The sequence below is a fragment of the Camelus bactrianus genome, chromosome 5, assembly GCF_048773025.1.
Source record: "Camelus bactrianus isolate YW-2024 breed Bactrian camel chromosome 5, ASM4877302v1, whole genome shotgun sequence".
NCBI lineage: Eukaryota > Metazoa > Chordata > Mammalia > Artiodactyla > Camelidae > Camelus > Camelus bactrianus.
Genome location: NC_133543.1, coordinates 95,747,193 through 95,767,670, shown reverse-complemented (window position 1 = coordinate 95,767,670; position 20,478 = coordinate 95,747,193). Strand labels below are relative to the sequence as shown.

Sequence of the window (20,478 nt, the reverse complement as noted above, 5' to 3'; positions counted from 1 at the left end):
TGGTATAAGGTAGTGGTCCAGTTTCATTCTTTTACATGTGGCTGTTCAATTTCCCAACACCGTTTATTGAAGAGAGACTGTCTTTTCCCCCTTGTAAATTCTTGGCTCCTTTGTCATAAATTAATTGACCATATATGTGTGCATTTATTTCTGGGCTATCTATTCTGTTCCACAGATCTATGTGTTTGTTTTTCTGCCAAGATCACACTGTTTTATAGGTTTGTAATATATGTTGCAATCAGGGTGTATGAGCCTCCAGCTTTGTTCTTTCTCAAGATTGCTTTGGGTTTGGAGTTTATGTTTCCAAAGAAATCAGTTTTTGAAAGACTGGCCTAAACCTCTAAGCTTCATCTAACAAGTTAATCCCTTTAGCTCAGGGTAAAATAAGGACATTCAGTTTAGCAAACTTTCATTTTGAACCACACAAATGTGTAGTTTAAAACCCTCTGAATTCTAGGTTGTGGCATGTTTTTAAAGTGTCTTTAACTAAAGCAACTTGATACCTTGCTCAAAACCTCTTCTGATAGATGTGAGCTTTTATTTATTTTTTTTTTCAGTGTCAAGATTAAAGGATTTAGTATAAAACTAAAGAGTAGATATCCTTAATAGGATTGAAACAATCAGACCACTGGTAATTACTATATTTTACTGAAAGCTTTCTTTAAGTGGGGAGAAGGTAAGAATAAATCTTACCTCTTAGAATCTGTTAAAATTGTCTCACTTTCACTGTGTTTACTTGACTCTTTAGCAACAATAGCAGCAGGATCCCTTTTCGTTAGAACTATCCCGGGAAATCCTTTAAATTATCTTCTCGGATGTGGCTTAGCTCACCATCTGTCACCACTGCAAAAAAATTAGCATCAAATTCAAATGCCCGTTTGTGCATAATCTTTTGAGGGCAGCCAGGATGCTCAGAAAGATAAGAAGAAACAACATTAATAAATACTAACTGAGCATCCGTCCCTGCCTAGTTCCACCCTCGGTCCTAAGGGGCTCCTGCTCTTCCAGTACTTAGAGACTCAATGGGGAGACAGACAAACACCACATAATTATATATCATTTTGACAAAGGCTATAGCAGGACAAGGTTCAGAGTGCTGTTGGAACACACAAGAAGAATGTCTATCCCATTTCTTGAGTCAGGTTGAGGGTGGAATATGTGAGTTGGGGAGAGATGAGAGTGTGTGCATTTGTGTGTGCACTGGAGAGAAGTCGTGCCCTCTTTGGCAGAGAGAAGGGAGGAGGGAGATGCAAGACATGATTTATAAATAAAGACCCAAAGGATAGAGTAGGAATCACCCAGGAGGAGGGAGGGGGCCTGGGAAGGATGTTTCTAAAAGAAGAAATATCATGTGCAAAGGCTCAGGGGCAAAAGGGAACACATATTTAATTTAATATGTCAGATAAATGCTTATCAGGTTTCAATGGACATATGAATCCCCTGAGTTTGATATCAGAGTTAAGATTCTAATTCAGTAGTTCCAGCGTGGGACTTGATCTCCTGGGTGTCTAGCGAGTTTCCAAGCAATATCAACGCTGCTTGTTCACAGACCAAACCTTAAGTAGCGACATACAGACAATTTGATTTCCAGTAACTGGACACTTTACTCTCTGGTGAAACAACTGAATATCCCCTAAGCCATTTTCACTACTGGTGATGACCTTCTTATTCCACACTGCATGAATCGTTAGTGATTGTGGTGTGACGGCAACTCAGAACCTCATTCATATATGACAGTGTTCTGCAAGAGAGTCTGCTTCTCTTCCTGTAATATTTTTAAAGTCACTACTTTAAATTCTGCTTTTGTATCTTCTCTCCCACCTTGATCTTCCTCCTCATTGAAACACATTTAGCAGTTTCAGCATGAAATCAGTCTGAAAGGATATGCTTAATAAATACTGTCAACACTTGCCAAAATCAAAGGAAAATGTCCCAGGGAGGTATCTGCAGCCTTATGCATTAGAAGCCAGTTATAAGGCTGCACTGTATCTTGACAGAAGTTCTTTTAATGTCAATTTGAGCTCATTTTAATAAATACATGAGTTTCGTGCTCCTGCCATCTTTGCCTCATTCTGTAGCAGCAAATGTGCTGCTTCTCTAGAGACAACATAGTGCTTCTTCTTTTCAGAATATGGAGATGACTCACTGGAATGTGTTCTCTTTTTGTGTTTTGGGGCACGAGCAGCAACTTGGAGTCACCCCTGATGTATGAGGTTCCGGAAGCACAGCAGGGCAGCGCCGGTGGCAGCTCCGGAAGTAGCCTGGGTAGCTCCATCAAGGCATGTAAGAAGGTAACACTGCCTAACACCACTCTTCTCTCTGACTGAACTTGAACACTAGTTCAGTTTGACTTTTCTAGCACTTTTTCTAAAGCAGAAACAGCAACTAAAACAAATGACACAATCACCCACAATTTGCTTCCCAGGATAACCCTCTGATGACATTAGAAATGTAATTCCTGGAAATGGTCAGAAAACTCAAGCATTTCATAAATGCCTGATTAAAACATACTAAGCCTCCAACATCACACCTGTATCTCCAGCCTCTTCTAGTATCTCTTCCCACGCTTAGCCATGGGCAACCATTCCTTCTTGAATCTCCTTTTAGAAAAATCTTCACGAGTTTTGAATAGCTCAGCTTATTATATTAAGCTCCTAAGTCTGTATCTAAGAAAGATTCCTGGAGGTTCTCCTTTTGCTCTTTTCTTAAAGGGAAAGGTAGGCTTGGTTATTTTTTTTAGGAGAAACAGAATTGCTTTTCCTGGAATATAGACTTTAGAACTGATAAGTAAACCTTGCTTTAAGACGCTTGCAGAAAATTGTCATTTGAACAACATAAAATCATCTAATTTAACTGTCTCATTTTTCCAGACAATCCAGCTGGAGGCCCCAAATTTAAAACAAAATGCCCAGTTCCCCATCTAATGTTTTTGTACTATTTGATATTAAAGTCCAGAGGAAAGTATGTTTCTTTCCACGAAAACTTAGGGGAAATCACACTGGATTAGTTCATTTACCATAAAAAAAAAGTTAAATTATAAAAAGTACTTAGAGATATAAATTAAGACGAATTCTTTTACTAAACTTATTGTATATGTGTATAAGTATATGTACTTATGTATACATAAAGTACATTGTATATCATGTAGATATCTGTACCCAGTTAAGCAGCCTTATGTATTCTCTGCTTGTACAATTTTGTAGTTTTCAAGTACCAAAGAAAACAGATATCAGCATTAGAGAACATACATTGATAATAAAAAGTAGCATTAGACATAATTTTATAAAAGTATTTGTGTGCATATATTCATAACAAAATATAAAAATGAGCCTGTCTGATTAACTAAGGGCTCTTATTATAATGTGTTATATGATCCTATTCTTTCTTCTTTTATAAAATTCTTATAGCGGAGTCAGTGCTATAAATTCCAGTTTTTAATGCAAAACACTGAAGTATTATAAGTCAAAGTGATTTTGAATTACTTACGAAAGAACTAAAGCTGCAGGTTTTCAAACCCTCTGTATTGTCTATTCAACTCTGTAACGCTAAATTAGAAAGTGTTCACCAGATGCTAGATCTTTCAGAAGACTAAATAATTTTTAATTTACTCTAATTTTTAAATAATTATTTTTTATTGATTCGAATCCCTGTTGTATTTAAAAGAAGGATTGAGGCCAGACTGCCTGAATTTGACATCCAGTTCTATCATTACTAATTGTGTGATCTGAAGCAAATTACCTCTTCATGCCTCAATTTGCTGATCTGAAAAAAGAAGATGATAATATTACCCATTTCACAGGGTTGAGGTGAGGATTCAGTAAGTTAATAAATGTGAAATATTTGGAACAGTGCTTGGCATATTGTAAGCCCTCAAAATAAAGATTACCTATTACTAATATTATTCTACAGAATGATCTTATCAGCAAGAAAACAGTGCCAGAAAAAATTCAATATTGACATTACTATGCTGAGAGTGTATTTTATGATCTGCTATCTCAGTTACACTTATCTCCCTAGAAGAGAGATATTTATATTCATTTTTTAAAAGTCATGTTTGGAAACTACTGAACTAAAAAGAGATATCTGGCACTTGATATCTACTAGAAAAAATGAAACCAAGACTCAAATCATCTATTCTAAATGACTTCATGTATATATGAATATATTCATACATATATTTATTCATATATATAAATTCATATATATATATAAATGTGTATATGAGCACCAAGACCCATGGGAAGTTTTAATCCATACAATGTGATTCTACAAAATAATGTGTTTAAAATGATGGAACTTCAAATATTGCTGAAAAGAGAAAGAGAGTTGCTGGTGGGAGGGGGCGCTAGAATCCTCTGTGGTACCTCTTGAAGTTGTATCTTACATAGACGTCGCCTGATGTTCCCTCCTTTTATAGGATGATTCCTCCTTACAAGATGAACACAACCCCATTGTTACACTGAATAATAGGGACTTTCCATTAAATGGGCCAAATTATTATAAATGTTATCCTGTTATGTTTGTTAAGCACTACGTGACAGATCTTTATATTCTCTTTAGAATGAATCAAAATCTGTTATCTCTAGTGAAATGTTGTGCAACAAACCTGGACTTGAAATCCAAAAGTCCGGGGTTAAATTCCATGTTTCTTGTTTTATTGTGTGATCTTAGGCCATAAATATATATGAATTCATATATATATGAAATTACAGTTTTAAATCTAATTCTACTTTTTCCACAATTATTTCTAGAACAACTAGTAGTTGGTTGAACCATAAGAAATTGACTTTTAATGGATCAAATTTGATCAAATAAAGGTAATTTCATACAGTTCCAACCTAAATACATTTAAAATTATGTTCAGTCTTGAGGAGAGACACAAGGATAGATCACAAATGGCCCCTTCTCTTGAAGAATTTACAGTCTAGCTTGGGAGATAATAATACTGGATTCTCAAGTGAAAAGTCAAGCAATAATTCATAAGTTAAATAATCATGTAAAATGACTATGCAGTGATATCACAAGATAATATAAATTAGGTAACAACTGAGTATTATGGGTATTTATAGTTAAGCACAGAGAGAGACCCTGTACCTGAAAGACAACCTTCAGAAAGACGAGCGGATCTTAATTTGGACTTTGAAGCATGATTAAGGTTTGAATGAGTGAATAGAATATCCAACCAAATTTAGGAAGAGTTGCTACAAATTAATGCAGGAGAAGTCAGCACCTATGTGTGCTGGCAGTAATTTTCCAATATTCCTAGTGTGGTGTTTTCATTTCAAATATTCTCTTAAGCTTACATAATAATTACATTTAAAGGTGGTGTAGTAGCCGTGTGTGCCGCACATCATACACCATACAGGCTACAGTTGTTTTCCTTGCCTTCAAAAAACTAGCTCTCCAGTGTTTCTTCTTCTTTGCATCAAGAGCATAGGCCATCAATGAAATGCATGAATATTGAGTTTCATGCCTTTATTGTATTGGTATGTATTACTGCAAACTGATTTAAGTGTTTTTAATTGTATTAATCACAGATAACAGGACTTGGGAAGTGAGGATCTGTATGTTCATAAATGGACATATAATGTATGTTCTGTACAAAAGTAGCAAATGGAATGAGGACAGCTCTCTCTCTATCTTAGAAATAGCAAGGCTGTCCAGCTGAATCACCACTCTTCACAGTCGATCAGACTCAGTCAGAGTAGCACAGATCATTGAAATCTATTGGTAATTCCCCAAACTCATTTCATATAATAGCTTCATCTTCTTCCCCATCAAACTTCCTTATCAGAGCTGACATATTGTTAAAATAACCAGTGGAAGAAATAAAGCAAGGGTCCAGAAGGTAATGCATTCTTTGGATAGTTGGCTTCTGAAAAAAGTTGCAAATTGAATGGAATCTGTGTGCTTCATAGTAAATCTCTAAGGGTTTTGGGAATCCAACCCAGGTGTAATTGCTTCAGTTTCTTGTTGCTATTGGAAAAATATGGTCACTGTGGAACCCATAACTGTGAAAAAAAATCATCAGGAAAAAAGACTTTGGTGGACTTATTTGAAGGAGGAACTCCTTAATATAAATTTTTATCAGTGAGGGGACTGTCTTTCCCCAGAGCTCAGATGACCATACCATCCAGTCATAGCTACATATATTGTCCTGGCATTTTATTGATAGACACTCCCTCTTTGCTCTCAAAAGTCCACTGGTATCCAGTGTTATATGATTTTCCTAGCTCTAGGTTCAGAATTATTTTTTCTCTTCCTTCTTCCCTTCTTCTGAGTGCTAAGAAAGTCATCAGATAAATTCACACTGAAGTGTTAGTGGTTCTGTAGCTTAGTGTAGCTATGATGAATCAAATCTGGTTTTACTTAACTACGACTAACTAACTAACACTGTTGCCCCCTCCCTTAACTGACATTGACAACTGAGTCTTCTCAGCCTGGACATGTCTTCACAATTCTACTCATTACAAAACATCAATCCACCTACGCTGGAATGTAAGCTAACCTCTATGTCACCTTAATTGAATGAGCACCAAGACCCACGGGAAGTTTTAATCCATACAATGTGATTCTACAAAATAATGCATTTAAAATGATGGAACTTCAAATATTGCTGAAAAGAGAAAGAGAGTTGCTGGTGGGAGGGGGCGCTAGAATCCTCTGTGGTACCTCTTGAAGTTGTATCTTACATAGACATCGCCTGATGTTCCCTCCTTTTATAGGATGATTCCTCCTTACAAGATGAACACAACCCCATTGTTACACTGAATAATAGGGACTTTCCATTAAATGGGCCAAATTATTATAAATGTTATCCTGTTATGTTTGTTAAGCACTACGTGACAGATCTTTATATTCTCTTTAGAATGAATCAAAATCTGTTATCTCTAGTGAAATGTTGTGCAACAAACCTGGACTTGGAATCCAAAAGTCCAGGGTTAAGTTCCAGGTTTCCCATTTTATTGTGTGATCTTAGGCCAGCGATGTGACTTCTTTGACTCAGATATCTTAAGATGTGGTGGGATGTTTACATACAAAAAGCTTTGTGTAAGCCCTTAACACATAATTGATACTCGATAAATATTAGTTGATTCAAAATAAATGACCTTTACACAAGGACAAAATTTCTTTAACTAGAATTTAAAAACTAATCTGGACATTGCTTCCAAAGGGACTTAATTATGTCAATTATCTGTTAGACTCTCCTCTAGTTTGAAAGCATTATAGTCAATGTCATATTTCCACAATGGCTGGACATTTTCAATCAGTGCTTTACCTCTTAGATGGAAGATTTGCTATTTGGCACATAGTGGAACAAAGTCTCTGAACAGGATTCATGTGAGGAAAGAATTGTTGGAGAAAAAATCAACACCTCAAATATCCTTCTCTTTTTATGTCATGTTAATTAAATCCGCCTTAAGCTTGGACTTATCAAAGGCAGCAGACTGAAAACACTTCTGGCTCCCAGAGGCAAAGTTTGATCTTAATATGACATCTGATCTGCGCTTTGAAGTTTCAAGAGCATTCTTTGGCGTAACTGGCCTCCTTTAAACTGACTTAAATTTGCTGTCAACAGTGGCACAGATACATCCGAAGCAGAACAGAATGGATGCCCCTTGGTGTTTCATCGTATGCTATGAAATACATTTTCATCTAAGCCCATATCTTTTTGATGACATGTAATTAACAAAAGCAATTGAATTAATGTGTGCAGGCACGGGAAGACAAATTGAGAGGCTGTTTCAAAATCTGATCCATATCTCTAAAGACGTTTTTTACTAGTCAGAATTATATTGTTCTTAGTCAGAAGCCCCAGTAGTAATTACGTGAAGTAAATGATGGAAAATAGCTACAGTATTCTGTATTTATAGAGACTGTTTCCTTAAAGGAAGGAACGTCTTTAAAAATATAAAACTAAATAAATAAAATTAAAAACAAAACCAGCATAACTAAGCCGTGTTCATCTTTTTTATAGAAGAAAGACACAAGGCTTTTCCCTCTGCAGTGCAAAGCTCTCAGAGCTCTCTGAACACTCTCTTCTGATCAAGCAGCCTGGCAGTGACTTTCAGGCTCAGCTTTTTGGTACCAGAGAATAGACTACTCTATTCGTATTGTGTCAAGCAACAAAGTGTCTTGTTTTATTGCCCTTCTGCAGGAGTAATCAGAGGCATTGAAGAAGCAGGGAGATTTTTAAGAAAAGAAATAGACAATTGTCTTACTAAAAGTGATATTTGAAGATGGTTAATCCAGCAGTCCTAAAGAAAATTCCTTAGAGCAAAGGGAGAGTGGGAATCTGGGATGCCAGGGGGAGCATACCTGGTGTGGATGGAGAAGGAGGGAGAAGACACGATGAACTTATATACAGGCAGAGGGAGGAGGGAAAACGAACTCTGCTGAGACACAGGTGAAAGTCAAGGTCAGCAGGACTCCCTGGCACTGAGAGTTAAGCAGAACCATGAGAACTCTGACTATTTGAACCATGACATCCATGAATGGTGGTGTCATTGAGGTCACCGGGAAGAGGAGCTAAGAACAAGGTACCAAGTGCATCAATTCTGACTCAGCCCAGTTGCATCTAAAGAGCCGGCCCTGAAATTCCCACTGGGGGTCATTTTGCTGACTGCCTATGGGAACATTTCACATTCCCTGAGACACATTGACTTCTAGGAGGCGTCAAGCTTGCACTGAGGCCAGGACGCAGATAATGAGGGCACCGGTGGGGACTAACTTCCTCTGCCTTCAGCAAAAACAGGTTGAAATGATGAGCATTTTCTCTTGCCTTTGAAGCAGCCTGGTCCACTCTGAAACAGAGAGGGTGGGGCTACAAGTCTTACATGGCGAGTTTATTCTTTGGAAAATATCAGTTCAGTGTCCTAGGTGGGAAGCTGTGTTTAAGACTATCATTATGGCTTACTTTGCAGTTTAAATATGATTCAGCTTCTTATTCCAAAAGTCAGGACTTCATTCAGGACTCCACATCACCTCTCTTTCCTGCCAGCAATTGCTATATACAGTGTTTAAGACACCAATATGCTGGTCCTATTCTGTTCTCCAAAGCTCAGTTCCTTGAGCATCCTTTCTGCTATGTGTGAAGAACTCCTGGAAGGATTTTGCAGTGCCTTTTCTTTCCTTCCTTTTTTTTTTTTTTTTTTTTTTTAACCAAAAAGTAGGACTCTGAAAACCCAAAATAGCTTAGAACATTCTGTGGAATTAAGGGTGATGCTGCACTATTGAAACTAGGCAAGCAATCTTTTTTTTTTTCTGAATTATTGTAATTACCCCCAAACCTTCATATTAGGTATTAAATATCTCTATCCAAAAATGGAAGGGGTCTAAAATGTTTAAAATATCTAATCTGGCATTCAAAACTCCCTTTTCTCTCCTCGGGTATTGAAAATGCCTTGCCATCCCTACTCCTTATCTCTGGCCTTAAGACCTCCTCTCTTTCCCTTCAGTTCTTCATTTAAGCAACCCTCTCAACTTTGTCGTCTGGAGTAAACGCCACATTCCCAATCAGCCCTAACAGCATCCACCGTCCCTGTATCCTGCCAGGCTTGCCCTCCTGCCAGTGTCAGAGTGGAAAGGGAGGATGTCACTGGAATAAACCTGATCAGTCCTCCATAGCTCTCTGGCTCATGAATCCCTGAGATGAGTCCCCTCACATGCGTGCCCACACCTACTAGGGTTATCTCTGCTTCCTGAGAAGGACACCTGCCCTGAAAGACCCAGATGAGGGTTCATAGTCTCCAGGATGAAGAGAATCCATGGAGAAGGTGTGTCGTTTTGCAAGTTAAGTGTCCATCTGCCTACATCTTAAAAGGTTGTTGTTCCCAGCAGTTTCTTCCAAAGAAGAGAAGAGTCAGGAAGTAAGAATTGCCACTTTCTTATATTGCTAAAGACCCAAGATAGGCACCAATACTAAGCGATACACGGCCAAATCTGCAGTCCAGCTGATGAACGGCAAAATCTGCACTGTTTACAGATTTTATTGCATAAAAATCATCCAAAGTCAATGGGAGGTCTAGATACACATCAAACATTTTCCTATGTGTGTGTGTTTTATATATTTTGCTCCTAACATTAAGAATCACATTTCCCTCACTGATCATATCAACATGACAGCATTATACTACATCTACATAGTGATTAAATAGCAATTAATCAGCTGTCCTCTATTTACATGTCTACTTTGATTCTGTTTAAATCATTGCCAACCACTCATAAATTATACTATAATTGCATTTCCTGAGTATATTTGTTTTTGTAACTCTTGCATTTTATACTTTAGAATCAAACTTGGTTATCTTGTTCATGTGGAAAAAGCTCTGATCAACTTTCAAGGCATTCTTCAGCCAGCTGACATCTGTGTGATACAGCAGAAGTAAACAAGCATGGCTTGATGCTTCTGAATTGTCCTCTGTGCTTTTGTATCATTCTTGTGATTGCATTGAAATACAACATAGTTTCCAGGATACAAGTAATTGTGTAGCACAAGAAAAGCAGAGAATATCTGAAACTGCCTACCTAGTTCACTTCTTGCCACATTAGGATACATTTGGGGCCAGGTTAATATACAAAGTCTATAGATTACATATATGGTGACATTAACTTCAAAGAAAAGAGCCCTATTATTCATGAAACATTCCCATTGTATACTCAGTTGGTTACTTGCATGTGTGACATTTGTCAGAGATATTTACAAATCAGTGTGTTCCATGTTTATGTATCAGAAGGAAGCTTAGTTAGATCAGGTACACATTGCTAAAAGCATCTCATATATAAGGACTCTCCTGCTTTAAAAATACAGTTTATCCGGAGGTCAGTCATTGATATGTTTATAATGAGACATGACAATGTCACCTTCTTTCTTCTCTAGGGGTATTCCTTCCTACCCTCCTCCACAGTAAAGAAGGAGAAAGAATTACAGATTTACTGCTAACCATTTCCTTCCCAACCTTCCCAACCAACTATGCCTTTGATCTCATGCTGTTTAAGTGTTTTTCTTCTCCTTGACAATGGAAAATTTTTTTGTTCCAAGACCTTGGAAGAACTCCATTATTTTCCAATACTTTTCTAATAATCAATTACAAGAATTCCAAATTATACTAGGTAATGCAAGAATGCTTCACATCCAACCAAACAGACAATCATATTACAGAATGTGTCCTATGAATAATCAAATGTGATCAAATGTGATTATTCCTACTTTGGACATAGTTTGCCCATTTTGTCAAAGGAGGCTAAATACACAAAATGCCAGGCAGCCAGCCAGAATCATCATTAAAAGGAAAATGTTATCTTAACATTTAATTAAACTTTCTGAGAAACTGAGACTAAACCACTGAGCTTTCTACGCCAGCTTTTTGTCTCCACACGTTAACTTTATTTCCAGTTTGTATCATTGTCTCTTGTTAGCAGTTCACTGTGCTTTACATAAGCATTTCAGCTTCCCTGCGAGGTAATGGGAAGCTGTTGTATCCCATGGTGGAAAACAAAAGACTGCAGAGTTCTCAGAAAGTTTGCTATGGCACAGATTAAATCAACATGAAATTAAGTGTGTAAAATTACACAAAATCTTCTGACTTCTAGTCCAGTGTGATGTGCATGTGTTTGGGGGCGGGGTGGGGAGGTGGACTTTTAAGCTACTATAAAAATTTAAGCTAACAGTTAAGCACTACTTAAGCTATTGACAATCATCCAAAAATTATAATTACAAATGTTGTAGAACCTTAGAGAACGTCATGACATTACACAGCCTGGCTCAGCTCAGCAACGGATTTCTTTCTGGTGAAAGATCAAAGGTTCTTTCTCATCACTTCCCCGACCACTCACTCTGGGCCAGCAATTACGAGCTCCTTGCTGTTCTTCAAAATCAACAAACAGGTTTCTGCTTTGAGCTTTTGTTTTGCCTGGAATCTCTGCCTGGGTTGCTCTGCCCTCAGGTGGGTGCGTGCCTGGCATCACCCTTCATTCAGATCTCTGCTCAATGTCAGCCTCAGAGAAGCCTGCCAGGAAATACTTTCCCAAAACAGCATCTCTTACCTTTTTATTCCTTTCCCTGGCTTTATCTTCACAGTGGTCACAGTAGTTTTCATTATCTGAACACATTCAAATATGAAAAATTTATTTGATTATGGCCTGGCATCCCCCAAGAGAATGAGAACAAAACTATTTACTTTGTCATTATTTTTATTTTGTCCACCCCAATTGCCCAGTAAATAAACAACACCCAGTAAAAGCAGCAGGTGCTCAACAAGCAGTCTTTGAAAGGATGAGTGAGTGGATGGACACCATATGGAGATCATCTCTGCATTATTCACTACTGTAGGACCCAGAGACTAGTCCATAGTGTGCACTCAAAAATTAGGGAATTAAAGAAAAAATTAAACTTTGAAGAGAATATAAAACTAAAAATAGATGAAGAGGCATTCCAGATGGCACAGACCTTTCAAGACAGGGTAACAGAATTTTTCTGCCATTAACTGCAAATAGGGAAGTCAGCAAGTCAACCTTCTTTTAGGGAATGGAATTGGGGAGGGAGGGGTTTGAGTTCAGACACAAAAGAGTCAAAGGTGACAGCTGGAGATCCAAAAGTAATAACTAACAATTAGAAATGTGAAAAGCCAAGCTTTAGAGGAAGGTCAAAGATGAAGCTCTTGACCAGTGAGTCTTCCCCCCAGGCCAAAATTAGTGCCCAGAGAGTCAGGGAGGTGTCCCAGGAAAACAACTGGGGGGAGTACAAAGAGCAACACACTGAGGCCTGACCCAGAGGGGATACTCCTGTTTAATGCATCAGGGGAGGAAAAGCTTGTTAGAAAGAGAGATGTGTTCCCCCAACCTTCCCTAACATCTGCAGATGACTCAGATGCACCTTTCAGCACACTGGTCAGGTGCACAGCCTCCTGCCACACCTCACACAGGTAGAATGGACCGCTCCACCCTAGGTGATCTCTGACCAGGATTGTTGTGATCAAAGCACATGCTTTCTTTATCAGTGTCCTGAAGGTGCTTGTTTTCCCCTCTTAGAGTGTAATTTCCAAGCCACAGCAGTCATTTTTGTTCATCTTAATATTTCCAGTGTCAAACATCAAAAGAGGTCAATTAACCTCTATTGACCAAATATGGACTAAAGGAGGACATGAGAGAAGGAGGAGGAGAAAAATAAGAATGGAGCCTCACAAACACAGATAAAGAGAAATGGCCAGATGCTGGGCAGAGACCAAGAAAATGTTAAGAGGGAAACCATATTGTTTAAATTATACTGCATTCTCATAATAATAGCCATCATCTCTCGATTACCTACTCTCTTAAGAGGTTAGCCCTTTCGAACATTTTCTTATTTGAAATTTGGAACAACTTTCTGAAGTGTCTTTAATTGTCCTCATGTAACAGATGCAAAAACTAAGAGCATCAGAAGTTTAGTGACTTGCCCACGGTCACTCAGGAAGTGATGCGACAGGATAGATTAGGAGCTAAGCCTCCAAGCCTCTGTGATCAGCCTTAGGTTACATCTTTTCCAATAGAAAGTACTATTAAAAACTGTTAAGTTGTTGCTTAGCAGTGTTTAGGGCTGTATCCAGGTTACTAGGAGGCTGTTTTCCCCTCTTCATTCCATATTAATACTAAATTCCTGCAACTTGGTCCTCTGTATAAAAAAGCAAAGTCACTGTACAAGAAAGTCTTAAGAATGATCTTTCTTCATTGTTTAGGACACTCATGAAATTTTAAGCGAAAACGTGCCATTATTATCTCAAACCTGTGAATACATAGCATGTTTGTGATCAGCTCTTCATCTGGAACAAGTGAAACTGCAGCTAAAAATAACAGACAAATAAATGAGCCATTGAGAGCCTGTTGAGTTTTTCTCTTCCCTCCACCCCTCCCCTTCAGAAAGTGGCTCTCTCAGCAGGGAGATTATATTCATAAGGCTTCAAAATCATTAAATTCTCAAGCACATATTCTTCTTTCAATCATTTCTTTTTTTTTTTTCTTTTTTTGTCTAAACCATTAAACCAAAAGCTTTTCAGAGGTTAAACTTGCTTACCATATGATGCTATGTGGTTTGCTGAAGCCTGCATTTTTTATTCTCTTTGCTTATTTGGCTCTTAGTGCATTTGGGAATCAAAGCAGTGGGAATAGGAGAAGTAGAAAGGGATGGGGAATTACTGATGCTCCATGTAGAAGAAGACTTCAGATGACATGATTTAATTGTGTACAAAGGGCAAACAGGCTGGGAGCTGGTGGGTAACTTGACCACACAGACAGTAGGGTCAGGACTGGACCTCAGACCTCCCAACCACCCAGACCAGGCCCCTGAGGGAGAGGTGGACAAACTGACAGTCCAGGATTTGGAGGAATACAAGAATGAGAATTTACATAATTTTACCAACTTGCAATGGAGCAATGCTTAATGGCGGCTTTGGGGTCAGAGAGCCTGGCTCAAACACTAGTTCTCTACTAACAAGAAAAAGTATTGACCCCTCTAAGTCTGGGCAAAGAGAATAATCATTTTATAATAGTTAATGTCTGTTGAGCACTTGCTATATGCCAAGCACTGTTTTAAGCACATTCCATATATTAGCCCTCAAATTCTACTTCATAAGTCTAGAGGTTTAATTCAGATAATATCTATTAGGGCCTTAGCGCAGAGAGTTCTCAATAAATGTGGTATTACTTGGTCAACAATTAAAGAATATAAGTATTAAATAATTGATAATCTCTAAATATTAATAATATTTATTTTAATTACTGGTAAAATCAAATGAACTATTTTTTAAATTATGATCAATCGAATTTACATTTTAAGGTTATACAGTGAATAAATATTCTCACCAGAGAAGTTCTTTTCAAAACACAGTTCTTAAGCAATTGAAAGATTTAGGTTGTGTTTTAAATTCTACTTCCTTACCCTGACATTTCTGTTTCGTCAGAGGCTAAGATATACCTTAGAGAAGGCACTCAGTATCCAAGCGATATGGAATAGCCAAGTGGGAAGACTTTCTAGCGTTTTCCCACTGAGTAGGCAGGTCCATACAGCTGTCAACTTTTCTTCCCTCTTAGGGTAAATGAAGAATTTTTTTGTATTTTTAGTTATTATTTATTATAAAAATAAATGCAAAAAATGCCCTTAAAGTAGAAGACTCAAAAATCAATCTTTCTGTGCTCATTTCTCTATGTTAGAGAAGTTCAGTGCAGGAGGAATCCAACAGGTAACGAGCAATTCTCTCAGTCGGTCAGCCTCATCATGAGACAGCTTCTTTCACGGCCTCAGGACTCTCACAGTGTGGAAGCATCAGGCTGATGGCTTCTGTCCTCTCCTCTCTGCCTCTCTGTATCTCACCTGGAAAATATGCCAACCTAACCCATCACTTTTCTGGAAAACCCAAGTAAATCATGCCTGAACTGTGCCCCCCGCTTAAGTCTGACCTAAGACGAAAGTAATTTATAAGCTTTGATAAGTGACAGATGTTTTCTCCTATTGACACAGTTTGTTGCCACCAGGACACTCTGTGCCCTGAATACGTTAGAATGTAGAAGAAGTCCAGGGCCTAATTTTTGCAGAGTGAGCTTTGAAATGCCTGAGAAGTGATTCTGGTCAGAGGAGTTATTAAAATGATGCATTGTAAAGCATCACTATCTGATATGTTCACTCGATGCCTCCGTTTGAAATCTCTGACATTCTTATGATACAGAATAGACGTAGTTATATTTACAAAAATTAGATGCACTTAACGCTTCAGAAACACATCCCAAGTCAGACCCATCTGTAGGGGTTACAGAAGGCAGCAATATTAAATGATTTCACTCACAGGCCTTGGTGTCTTCAAAACCAAATCTTAAGTCCGGCTCTGAGAAGCTTAGGGCAGAAATTCAAATCTCTCTGAACTCCAGGATCTTAATCTTCAAAATGACAATTTCCATGAAGATCCTTCTCTTTAAAATCATTCCTACCTTACAGCATTGCACTAAGGATTAAATTTAAAAGTAATCAATCATCAATCAATCAGTATGTGAAAAATTTAGCACATCTCCTGGCACATTCTAAGCATGCTGTAACTATTAAGACTACAAAATATGGAACTGAAATTACACCTCAGGTGAGAATATTTGCTAAAGAAAATTTGTCTTCACACATCTGAAATGTTTTTGATTCACTGATTTGAGGGAAAGGTGCCCAATTTTTTGCAGTTCGTATCAAACAGTAACAATGAAAACCATACATTGAGACAATGACTTGCCATCTTGCACGCCACAGTGTTTGATGCATGTCATCTCACTGAATACCCCAATGATCCCACCAGGTGGGTATTGCTCTCTCCATTCATAGGTGTAGAAACTGAGACATAATTTAAGCTAACCACCCAAGGTCTTCCTGCTACTAATGACCAGCTTAGGATTTCACACTCTATTCTAGCCTGGAAGTAAAAGTGAATGGCAGTGGTGGAAGTGCCTGAGAACATTTCTATATTTTAGTTAAGGTTAATCTAGGTCAATGGTTTTCAATTTGTTTGTTTGTTTGTTTGTTTGGAATCAAAATTCCTTTGTACTCTAAAAATGTTTGTGGACCTCGTGAAGCTTTTGTTTGTAGGGGTAATGCTTATTGGTATTTTCCATATCATAAATTAAAGCTAAGAATTTTTAAAATATGTGTTTATTTAATTTAAAATGATATTAACAATTTAAATAATTTATTATTTTAAAGTAATTTCAAAGTAATAATAAACACATTACATTCTAACACACGTATTTTTATGAAAACTTAGTGTTTTCCAAAACAAAACATTTTAGTGAGAAGAGTGACTTCATTTCACGTTTTTAGCAAATCTCCTTAATATCTAACTTAAAAGAAGACAGCTGTACTCTCCTATTTGCTTCTGCATTCAGCCTGTTACACTGCAACACTTTGTGTGGACCCTGGAGAACTCCACTGAGTTCTCGTGAGACAATTCAAATGGAAAGAGCAAATAAAGTCTTAATATTATTATAAAAGTAGTCTGACCATTGGATTCCTTAAAAGGTCTCAGGGACCTGTAGGGGTCCCAGCTCACACTTAAAGAACAATAGTTTAGATAAAATCTTTAAGAAACCTGAGAAGTGCCGTTGCCAACTTCAGTCTGCAGTGAGAACTCAAGTTCATCAATTACCTGCACATCCACAAAGTGTCTGTTTGTGCTGTTTGGAAAAGAATGATGAAAATTTGTCATTTCTAGGTAATAATAACCACTGAGTGGGGAAAATACTAAAAAGTAGTGATAACACTTGGCTAAAACAAAAATGTTATGGAAAAATGTGTCAGAATTATATTTGGTTAACTCAATCTGCAGAGACAAAATTAGTGTATTTTTATCTTTATAGAACAAAGGAAGACAATTCTTCATTTTGCAAATGAAATGTAATTGAAGTGTCATTCTATTTTTATGGCATTAGCCAAACTGATTAAATCTGTTATATTACTTAAGTGAAGGTAGTTGTCAAATGTTAGCAGACATATACCTTAATAAAGTAGAGGGTACCGGGAGAACACTGGAAATTTTATATAAGTAGAGAAAAAATTTTATACAATATTTGGATAGTGTTACACATCAGAAGTTGAATCATTTCGTTGTTTGAGATTGCATCTTCAAAATGTTTTGGCTCAGAAATAGAATTTTTATTCATTGCTTTAAATTCAAAGACCAGAAACAAGGCATTTATAAATCATATTTGTGGATTTGTGAATTGAAATTCATTTTGCCCTACCATACTGTTTCTACAAGGAAAATGGTTGTTGTAATGCACTTACTTATAATAATTTTTAAACTTAACAATATTACCCTAAGTGTTCTAGAAGAACTGAATCCTATTTCACAGATACATTACCAAAGCTGAAGAACTAAAAAAAAAAAAATCATAATTTTGGTAGCAGTATTGCACCAAGTGGAGAAAGACTACATTTTTAATAAAAAATATTCATAGAATGTAAAAGAACTCTAACGCTAAAATGAAGTTTGATCCCCATTGCCAATTAAACCATACCCCGAAACAACCATTTGACTGCAACTTACAGAAAAGTTGCAGGTGCACTCAAGTTTCCAGATGTTAAATTTGATGAGAGAAGAAACAACAGTATTAACATCAGTGTGTTCCTCTAAAGTGAATTCCTGATCTACTATTTTACACAATCTAGAGGTGCTATGATCCTGGAAATTTTTTTCAACTATCCAGATGCTCTGAGGCAAATAAAACACTTACAGATTCTTCAGAAAAGAGTTCCTGTTTACATGAAAAACCTTGCAAATGACACTGAGAAGTTTTCCTTGGTTCCCTCAGGTTCTCCGCAGCAACAGCCTCCTCGAGTCTACAGACTATTGGCTGCAGAATCAGAGGACGCCCTGCCAGATTGGTTTTGTGGAAGACAAGTCTGAAAACTGCGCGTCTGTAAGTAAACACACGGCTCTGGGATGTGGGCTGAGAAAGTGGGGAGTTGGGCTCATGTACTCACGCTAAGTACATAATCGACAAATACAAGGTTGGGAAAGTATCCTTTTGAAAATACGTAACTGGTTTATACAGAGTGTTAACAAAATGACAGGCAGAAGCTCATGTTTCTTCTCCTATTTTGCTCATTTCAACAAGTAAATTAATCTGTTCAATTCTCGGAAATGGAAAAATGATGTTGATATTTTCAAAACCAGCTGAGAAAAAGATTCAGAAATAGAATTGTATGATGAGAAATGAAAGCTTATTCAAGAGCTCTCTTGGATTCTTTTCAATATATTTTATAACTACTACTGGTAGGTATTTTCCAACATGAAAATTCTGTAACAATATTCTACCATTCTTATAAGTTATAGTCATTATTTGAAAACCTTTTCAACATAAGCAATATGCAGGCATACATTTTAATATTATATACTAGATCTTAGCTTTACATATAAAGCCTCTCTTTTCAAGGGAAGAGATGTTCTTATAGATAAATGTTTCCTATGGCTTAGAATATAAGGGTATATTGTTGATATAAGAAAAATATCTCCTTCTTATATGAAGTAGGCTGCTTTCTATATGTTCTAAAAAGCCATATGTTTCATTTTAACTGAATCACCTAGTTCTTATGGGGTCATGATTACAGAGATTGGGGGAGAAATTTCTAAAGAGAAATGTAATTCTCATGACTAAGTTGAGAGCATAAGCTCTGAGCTATTCCTGGAGGTAAGTTGCATGCCAGAATTTCTGTTAAAAGAAAAAAAAAAAGGAAGCTGAAAATGGGATGGAGAAGCTTTTTATACATAATGAGCAGAACCAGAACTGGCAGACAGAGGATGTAAAATATTTCACACTACAGAGTCTCATTGCACAAGGAAACTGGAGTTCAGTTAACAGACTTAATAAAATCTCTTTGTATAGGCACATGATTTTGATTCTAGTACCTTGGGGACTTTGTATTCCTTGTCCAGAAAACTAGTTGATGGCCAAAAATCTTTGGCACAAACAGAAAGGATTAGGTGGTACATTGATGCCTTCTTTGCAAATTCAGTTCTGACATGAGGTGGAGAATTGAAGCATTTGCTGATATGAATCTCTAGTTACACAGCTATAAATTGTAAAAGGGGGAGAAATGAAGAGTAAAATCTATCAGCATCTATCCAAGTAGCTCCTGTATTGAGGGGTCTACCATTTGGAGAAGGTAAAATTTGAAGGGCACTAAAAATTGCTTAATAAAGGGCAAAGAGGTCTTCTCTAAACTTCGTATTTGGGGAGTCTGTACTGCAGATCTACAATTAGACGTGGTCTATTTATAACCAAATTTAAGATGACCGCTGCATCTTCCCAAGTATAAGAAAACTACTCACATTTCCCCGCCAATCCCAGTGAACTCAAATTTGGCCTTAAAACTGTATGTCTTTCTTTCTTAATTCTTTGTCCCTTTACAGTGTCAGATGACGTCTGTGAGTTTGAGCTGGCTGATTCATCCTGCCTTTATGAGTCTCTCTATTCTTCCCCAAAGGGGGAAAAAATCTAAATACAAATAAAAGTCACATTGGAAGGTTAGTTTTCCTGCAAGAGTTTAATAATAATTGAAACTGACACAAATATTGAAAATTGTTCATGACTTTAAACTTAAGAAAAAAATTTCAGGATCCCTATGAAAAATGAACCCTAGTCTGCCAAAATGTATCCTGTAGTTGCTTTTTCTTTTCTTTTTTTAATTTTCATAATTCTTTATTAAAATTGAAGTATAGTTGAGTTACAACATTATATTAGTTTTAGATATACAACATAGTCATTCAATATTTTTATAGATTATACCCCATTTATAGTTATTATAAAATAATGGCTATATTTCCCTGTGTTGTACAATATATCCTTATAGCTTATTTATTTTATACATAGTAGTTTGTATCTCTCAATCGCTTACCCCTATGATGCCCCACACATACCCTCTCCCCAGTAATAACCACTAGTTTGTACTCTATGTGAGTCTGTTTCTCTTTTGTT

At 37.0% G+C, this 20,478-nt stretch overlaps 1 protein-coding gene across 6 annotated transcripts in view; it reads left to right on the top strand.

Moving 5' to 3' along the window:
* The window catches only part of SPHKAP (SPHK1 interactor, AKAP domain containing), a 136,705-nt gene that overhangs the window by 31,290 nt on the left and 84,937 nt on the right, over window positions 1-20,478 (top strand). For 5 of the 6 annotated variants that reach the window (XR_006722566.2, XR_012507193.1, XM_045512125.2 and 2 more), the window contains exons 2-3: window positions 2,186-2,291; window positions 18,313-18,420. Coding sequence is in view for 3 of the 6 variants with exons in the window: in XM_045512125.2 (XP_045368081.2) it covers window positions 2,186-2,291; window positions 18,313-18,420 (214 nt within the window). In the remaining 3 variants the exon portion in view is untranslated. The remainder of the gene's footprint in view (window positions 1-2,185; window positions 2,292-18,312; window positions 18,421-20,478) is intronic. The other variant, XM_074364439.1, reaches the window with a different exon arrangement.